This window comes from Lissotriton helveticus, chromosome 11 (assembly GCF_964261635.1).
Source record: "Lissotriton helveticus chromosome 11, aLisHel1.1, whole genome shotgun sequence".
Classification (NCBI taxonomy): Eukaryota; Metazoa; Chordata; class Amphibia; order Caudata; family Salamandridae; genus Lissotriton; species Lissotriton helveticus.
The window spans coordinates 1,128,537,934-1,128,546,836 of NC_136072.1; the positions used below are offsets into that span (position 1 = coordinate 1,128,537,934).

At 42.5% G+C, this 8,903-nt stretch overlaps 1 protein-coding gene across 2 annotated transcripts in view; it reads left to right on the forward strand.

Moving 5' to 3' along the window:
• PI4KA (phosphatidylinositol 4-kinase alpha) overlaps positions 1–8,061 on the forward strand; it is a 517,988-nt gene extending 509,927 nt beyond the window's left edge. For both annotated transcript variants that reach the window (XM_078667865.1, XM_078667866.1), the window contains 2 exons: positions 3,748–3,831; positions 7,229–8,061. In XM_078667865.1, coding sequence (XP_078523991.1) covers positions 3,748–3,831; positions 7,229–7,280 — 136 coding nt within the window. In that variant the 3' untranslated portion in view covers positions 7,281–8,061. The remainder of the gene's footprint in view (positions 1–3,747; positions 3,832–7,228) is intronic.
• Positions 8,062–8,903: the final 842 nt, after the last annotated feature.

Here is an 8,903-nt window from a genome sequence, read left to right on the forward strand (position 1 = left end):
AACTCCCTGGACCCTCCATAGCAGCAAACTATTCCAAAAAGGCAGATATTTTATGGCAAAGGTAAGGGAAGAGGATATAATAGAAGAGCCCCCACAACTCCAAGCGGATAACTCCATCATTCCACCCCCACGACACAAAACACATGTCGGCAGAAGAATAAAGGGCTCCCTGACGGAACGGCTATCGCACACAGATATTTGGCTGATAGATGTAGTAAAATATTAAAGGTGCATACAATTTGTAATAATTCCTCCAACAGTGCAACCCAAGAAACCAAAGTATAAGAAAGATCACACACCTCGTCTATTACAAGAGTTAAATGAACTCTCATTAATGGGGGTGATTGAAGAAGTGTCTTTTCTAATCCTCAAACACGACTTGACTTTAAGACCAATACAAGACTTACAATTTCTAAACACATTCTTAAATACAAAAATGTCAAATGGTAACTGTACAAGAAATTGTACCATTAATGAAACAATATGGTGATAAATGTTTGCCCGGTAGTATCCTGTATGCGCATGCCAGCTTGGCTAAGATGTGACCCTTCACCTTGTGATTAGGGGAAGGTGAACTGCAGCATTTTGTACATGCTGGAGGCAACATGCAAATGCCCTATATTAAGTCTGTCGACATATTGCTGTTCTGCAGACATTGCACTGACCATCAGAATCTTCATGGTCGGAAAGTGTAAAATCTGAATACTTCCTACAGAGTTCACTTGCAATGATAAAGGCATTTGTGTATTTATTTATTGGAAAAGGTTTATATAGCGCTGGCAAGACCCGTAGGTATCCGAGCGCTTTACATGAGATAGGACTTTGTTTCAGAACATTGTTACATAGTTACAGTTACCAATATATGCTTAGGAGAAAAACGTGAGTTTACACAATAATATAAGATATTAGTGCGTAGCATATCCAAGACACACGTCATATGAGGAATGGAAGGTAGCGGGGGGAAAGGTAAACAGGGGAAACCGGGCCAGACTGGAAGCCAAAATCAGCCCTAGCAAAATGCTCGGCTGCCCCCCAGGGATAGAGGGGCGTGCGGCCGAGCTGTCTGCTTGGTCTGACTTCGGCTGATTTTGTTACAGGCGGCCGATATTGCTAGCCCCCGGTAGCAAAATCGGCCCCCACCCTTGCTGCCCACCAGGGAAACGCCCGGTGCCTGCTACAGCCCGTTCGGCCCTGAAGGGAGAGGAAAGCAGACCGAGTCCGATAGATCTGAAGGAGGGAAAGTACTCCAGTGGGACCAGAGCAGTCAAAACAGTCGAGGGGAGAGACAGATAAAACTGAAAAACAATGTCCAATGTCCGGGTGGGTAGGTGACGGCCGAGGGGGTGATCCAGAACCAGACTCCGCTTTAGCTGCAGAGGACGGGTACTCGGGCTCCACGGTATGTACAAACAGTGTATCGATCTGGAAAAACAGATATTAAACAGAGGCTGTAATATTGGGACACTCTACTAGGACTTGTATTCCAAGTGTTGAGAACTCATATTAATTTTTTAAACACCACATTAATTATGTGGCATCCCTTAGTTATTTGCCTGCCTTACAATGATGGAATTGTTGTGTGGCACTATATCAACTGGAATTTGTGTATTATTTGCAGAAATGTAGACATTGTATCAAAAAATGTAAATGGGTAAAGTGAAGAAGGGGAAAGTGCAAAATGAACAGCCTGTATGAAAAAATAACCACTATTGGACTGCAAGTCTTTTCATAAACATCTCTTCCATCAGGCCTTGTAGCTGATTGGCCATGTGTCGAATGCCAGCGCTGTAATATGGCTGGTAGTGTGGACTGCTGCTGTGAGATCTAATGAGTTCAGCTGGCTGCCACAGTCTGCCTCACACACCTTCAATCAAGGGTTCAAGCTGGCACGGATTCTGGATTGCTGTCGGTGCAAAGCCATGTTTCGTCAAACTAAATCGTTTCCACAACATGTTTTGAAACCTCTTCTTCCAGTAGTTTAGAAAGGCAACATGTTTATAACCTGATCAGCAGGTAGATGGATCGTTTAAAGATAGCCTTAGAGCAGCACTGTTATGACGACCTGTTAAAAAAAAAAAAGGCACTATTTGAGGTCCTCGCAATGATTGAGCAGTGATGAACGTTTGACATCACATTTGAAGAACTTAGTAAAGCTTCCTCGGGTCACATGTGCATCAGCTATCCAAATGTGAAGCGCCGTGCATATGCACTGCTTTTTCAATTAAATAAAACTTTCAAAAATACATGTGCTGTATAAAAGTTTATTGCAAGGCGTGAGGCATTTTTGTGGTACCTGTGGGCAGATGTCATGGGGTGAACCAGAGTATTTTCTAGTATTCATAAATTTTTATACAGATTAGGGAAATGTGTTTTTGAGATGCGTACAGTTGTTCACAAAATAACATGTATTTGGAACTTTAGGAAGGCTAGCTTGATGTAAAGGTGTTAACAGTTTTGGCAGTATAATTCAATAGTTTGCAAGCTGGATTAAAGAGGGCTTTATTCAGAGAAGGCAAGGGAGCGCTTGCAGATTTTGAGGTCAGCTCACAACAAAAAAGTAATTTTTCTAAACTGGGTTTCTCGAGAAATCTTGCTGAATATTGACCTTGCACCGTTTCACAAACCCGCAATCTATATACTGTGGGCCTGCTTAAAATAGCTTTATTTAGTGGTGTCCTGAAGGTAGGGTGTAGGATTTAACCATAGATAAATGGGTGCTATACTCCCTAGTTATTCATTTCTTAGGGTACTGCATCTTCTGCAGTGGGATAACAGTATGCAGCTCTGTGTGAATCCTAGTGTGTGTTGTGGCAACTTTGCTGGCTGATCTGCAAGGTGAGTTTCACTGGAATGCATAGTTGACTTTTTTCAAAGTAAAGAAAGAGCCATCAGTGCATGAGAATATGATGGAATGGGATGTGTAACAGAATTAATTATATTATTCCATAGTGTAGAGATTTGCTTACCAACTCAAATCAAACTATTGAAGGGAATAAGGGTATCGAATACATGGCTTGATGAGTGTGTGAAGGAAGAACCAGTTGCCGGACGTAGAAGGCCGGAGGGTTGTCTTTAGCAGCGAGTTTCACATGCTTCAATTATTCCCTCTTGTTAGGACAGGAACCCTTGGTAGTCCATGCTAAAATGATAGTGTAAGCAGTTAATCAGTAACAGTGAAAACAGCCACAGGCCACATGTAGACAAACCCGCTCATGTGACCTAACTTCGACCAATGAGATCCAACTGGGCGATTTTCTACTGCATGTCCAGTGTTAGGGAATCCTCTAGAGCCATTATTGGCCAATAAAGGCTTTTATCATCTAGGAAGGACTAGACCATATCATTCCTAACGCCCAATGCCCCTGTACTGCTGCCATGGACTGCTATTCACCCTCAGGATTAGACTTGGGTGGGAGAAGAGCTTAAATGGCACATTTCGAAACACTCTGCTCCGGGTGACTGTTATCATGAGATACTACCGCCACGTTATACACAAGCCGGTTTCCCACGTTGCGTACAATGGTTCCATAATGTTAGCATTCCCAAACATATCTTTATAATTCGTCTCCAGGGCTGGTTTCATCTGTGTATTGTGAATTGTGCCAAGATCTGGTAATAAAGCCTTGAAAGTGGGGAGTGGCAGTCTTTAACAATCTTGTTTTTTCACGTGGCTTGTAATTGTAGACCATTGTCAGTAACACCTGGTAGTAACAGTGAATTTCTTTTTTTTGTCTTTGTTTATGACAGACACAGGTTCAGCCCCAACATGACGGAGAGAGAAGCTGCCAACTTTATCTTAAAAATGATTCAGAACTGCTTCCTCAGCAACAGGTGAGGCTCCCATTCATTCTAAGGGCTTCTATTTGCCCTTCACAAATATTATTCTGATGTTATGTTATCTTGTATAGACTTGATATAGTGCTAGAGGTTGAGTAACTGTAATAAGAACAAATATGGGCTGGTAGCGTATTCCATATTAAGGTGCAAGATACCTAAAAGACCGTCCTGTGTTTCCAGTAGTTTGAAAACAGTGGGATGGGGGCGTGGGGTGCAGCCAGGGCAGTATACGATGTCATTGTTGAATTACCAAGGAGTAAAAGGGGGCAATTTTATTTGTTAATTTAGTGTTTCTGAAAAGTATAATATAAAAAGCATGAGTCCTTCATTAGTATACTTGGACAGCGCAGGATGTCCAGATCCATTGCTAAATGAGCCCTTACTATCAGTGGAAAATGGTGAAGTATGTAGGTATGGACCCGGTGACTGACTTCCCATGTGTCCCTCTTTAATGTGGCAAGTTCTGAGTCTGAAACCCTTGGCTATGTCTGTTTCTTGCATCCTACTTAAAATAATTCTGACAAATATTTATAGATGGGAATACGTGACTTGCCCTTCTTTAAGTCATAATGACTCTTGTCATCATACTCATGTTGTGAGTTGTACATTCTGAATCCTTACTCCTGTTATTGGATAGCCCAGAGAACCCCACCAAAAAAGATTAGTTCAGAATCTGAATGTTTATTACCCTAGCTCTGCCATGGTAAGACTGTGCATATCACCTCAAGGTTAGTTAGAAATCTCAGAGCTGAAAATCGGACGGGGAGTGCATTGTCTGAGTGTTCATTACCTAAGAGCTGTCTCTGATGGGTTGGAAACAGACCCCCTTAAGAGAAGCTCATAAAATGAAAGTTATTTGACCTCTTTGTTTGACAGTCAGAGCACATCCCCTCAGCAGTTGTGGTTTACTCTGGGCTGATCAGAGCCTGTCCCCTCATTACTTAAGCTCTGTGTGATGGTAAGAAAGGGGTCACCCCCTTACTTGACCTTTCGCAGTGCTAGGACTGGCATCTCACTCAAGCTCTTTTTATTTGGGTTGCTCGGAGTTTGTTGTCTTCCCCGAACTATATTTTTGTTGGTCAGAGCATGTCTCTTCTCCTCACATTTGAGCTGTCTGCTACAGTGCGAGTGGGGTCTCCTCTTTAATTTAGCTCTGTTATGGTAGGAACAGGTCACCTTGTTACTTGATCCTTCTGTGCATTGGTTAGTAGAGCCTATCTAGTCATTACTTAACTCTGCGTGATGGTAAGACTAGAGTCAATGTATGTCACCTCAATGAGCTGATCTAAGCTGGTTAAAGAGAGGTCACTTTGTTACTTCCTCTGGGTCGGTCATTGTATGTCGCCTCATGGAGTTCTCTCTGGGATGGCAGGAGCAGTCAGTTACTTGAACGTTCTCTTGGTTGGTCAGTGCATGTCACATCCTTATATGGGTTCTTATTAAGATAGTAACAGAGGGGTGATCTCATTATTTGAGCTTTCTTGGGTTGGTCAGTGTATACCACCAATGAGCTCTTTCTGAGATGGTAAAAGCGAGGCCTCCAATAAATCAAGGGGACCCCTGGGAACTGCTATAGGTGGAGATGCAGTGGAAAGGAACAAAGTAATACAGCAACAAATATCTCCACCTTTATTTAATCAATCAGTGCTTATACAGTCACTTGGAGTATAACTCTCCCTCCCAGGAGAAAGTAGATCAACAGACCATCATGGGATGTAGGTACATAAATACGTTTTAATCAGTCTTCATAGTTAAACAATTTATAGATTTCACTACATATGATAACAAGGAAAACACAATGAAAAATATATAATAAACCCCCACAGAAAGTAATCATTCACACAGTTATTCCAACTCATACTCATTCAGTCACATACGTCCTGATCCTACAAGGATCCATTCATTCAAACTAGATACAAATCTAAAAATAACAAAAGGCGAAGACCTATAGATCTAAATAGGATGAAAAACAAGAAATAGGGAATTCCTACTGGTTACAAAATTGTTCTGTCTCAGTGATGAATAACCGTTCAAACAATACAAAAGAAACCAACAAAATATGTATCATCACAAAATGTATATTGCAGAAATAGGCTCTGAGGGATTTCTTCCTCCAAGTGATAAGACAATAGAAAAACGAGCAGTTCAGATAGGTTTCGCCAAGTTGTTATCGTGGTGCCTCCTCATCCCTTGAGCTTTTCTGGGCTATTCGGTATAGATGACCTTCTTAATTGAGCTCTTGCTTGATGGATTAAAAATGGGTCACCTCGTTGCTTGAGCTTTCTGTGACGTGGTCAATGTATGTCACCTTATGATGCTCTCTCTGAGATGGTAAGATCAGTCACGTCATTACTTGAACTTTCTCTGGGTTAGACAATATAGGTTGCATCCGTACTTGAGCTCTTTCTGTGATGGTAAAGAGGGTTAGTCCCATTACTTTAGCGGTCTCTGGGTTAGTCAATGTATGTTGCCTTATGGTGCTCTCTCTCTGAGATGGTAAGAGCAGTCACTTGAACTTTCTCTGGGTTGATCTGTGTATGTCGCTTTACGGTGCGCTCTCTGAGATTGTAAGATCAGTCACTTCAATACTATAAATTTATCTGGGCCGGGCAGTGTAAGTCGCATCCTTACTTAAGCTCTTTCTGTGATAATAAAAGAGGGGTAGTTAGCTTTTTCTGGATTGGTCAGTGTATCTCACCTAATTAGTTGAGATCATATAGGGTTGTAAGAACGGGGTCACCTTATTACTGCACCTTTCATTTGGTTGTTCAGAGCCAGTCACTTCATTTCCTGAGCTCAGGACTTTCTGGCTCGGACGAGTTTTTTGGGGGTTGATCAGATCTTGCCACCTCATTACCTGATCTCTGTAGGATAGTCAGAATACCTCACCTCACAGTGCTCACAGTCTTCTTTTCTGGTCTACTGGTTAAACCATTGTGCTCCTTTGATGCTTGCTCTTTCCCTGTGTGGTTCCCCTTAAGAAGTGATACAAGAATTACTCATACATGTTTTTGTTTTTTATTTGAAGTACACATGTAAGGGTGATAGAATAGATAATAATCCATGCGCGTTAGCCTTTTTCTCCTTTTTTGCCTGCACCTGTTGGTTTACTATTAAAAGTAAGGGGGTCTTCCAAGAGTGGAAGTGCTTTGATGGGTGCTTTGCTGCACAGTGGATGAGAGGAGAGCAGTAACGTGTGATATACCTGCACATAGGTAAGCAATATGTGTGTTCCATTCAACAGAACATGGGTTTAGGACTTCTTTCAAAATCCAACCGATATTGTACGTGGTGGGCATGTATTGGTGGAGGGGATCATTTTAGTTTGGTGTTTCAATTTTGGTTTCTTCTGACACAGAAAATGCTAAACTGTCTTTTTATCTTTTTTCAGGAGTAAAACATACGATATACTACAGTACTACCAGAATGATATCCCATACTGAGGCACTGATAGGATAATCCACTGCACGGCTACAATCTTCTGCTTCCTGTGCTAGTGAACGCATTGTATCCTGTTAGGTCCCTTAGCGGCCTTGTGCGACAACCCATGGCCTTCTTCAGTCTCACTCTCACTCTGTATCCATCTAGAGATGTCATTGACTCTGAGCTTCACTGGATACACGGGAGAACTTTGAGGTTGGAGGGGGAGAATCAAAGTATCTACAGGGGACCAATCGATGAAGCAAGAGTCTAGGTTATGCCCTAGAGGTCGTGTGTGCTGCACTGAGCATCTGGCATTAGCCCTCCACGCCTGGACTCTGATCCCTCACATTGACGCCCGACTTGTTCAGCGAGCAAAAACTGGGAGGAGAGTTCAGCTTGTGATGGCGGCGGTGGGAATTGAAACCCTACTAATGAAGAGTGAACATAGCACCTTGAGGATTTACTTTTCCCCACCCATTTGCACTGTGGTGTCTCATCTCTTCACCTGTTGCTCTTGAAAACGCGTCATCCTCCTGTTCCTGTTCTCTAAACACATGATGGAGTGAGATGTAGGGTGTGTGTCGTGTACACCTAGCCCTGTACCTTGCCCTGCGTCTGTGACATTTAATACTGTACAATTTTGCTTAAAACCTAGTACTGTACATTTTCCTGATGCTGTGATGATGCGTATTACTATGAGCTAAGTGAAGAACGTTGTTCACCTTCCAGTGTGTAGAAAGAAATATATTATATTAAAGATTTATTTGATCTATAAAATATAATTTATAATAAGGACAGTCAGGATTGTGTTGTGTGTTTTCTGAGTCTCTCAGCTTGGAGCCTACCAGTGGGATTATGGGATCGCAGCTCATCATGGGTAGCACGTGATTCATGACTGACCAGTAATACATCAAGTTCTTAAGTGTTTCTGTTCTCATTTGCAACAAGTTTAATCTCTTCTCTCCTCTTTTTTGTTGTTCACCCTTTTCCTCACCACACCCCTCTTTTAAACACCTCTCCCCTCCCCTACAATATCTTCCCATTGGAGTCTAATTCTTCCCTTGCCTTCCATTTCCCAACTTTTGGCCCTCCTTTCTAGTTTTTCTCCTGACTACTTCCCAGTCCTCCTACAGCTTGGCCTTTGGTCCTCGCGTTACCCAGTGTCCCAGACTACCATCATCTGTCCTTTAATCTTCCCCTTTTGAGCACCTGTCCTCTGGTGCTCCCATTGCTTATCCTCCGTCTAGTTCTGCCATCTCATGTTCCAACAGGTTCCTGGCCAGGCCTCCTTTGATCCATGGCTAACTTTCTAGGCTGTGCCGCAGTGACATTAGGGGTATACTGTTCCGATATCTAAGTTCAAGGTCTTCTATTAGAGATCCAGAACATCGTTGGTCACTAGGAGCGACTGTACTTCGATGCAAGTGCCCTCACCCACCCAATGGTGGCATGCTTCAACATCAGGCCTGCTCCGCATTGGGCTGGTGATGCATTTCCCAATGGGCCCCACAAGGGGGCACTTTGCCAGAGAACTTTTTGAATCGCCAAAGGAATACTGGGATTGTTAGTGTATCCCAGTGTAAGAATGGGAAGATTGGAAATGGATTTGGGTTTAAAAAAAAGCTATAGATACTTCTTAGTTG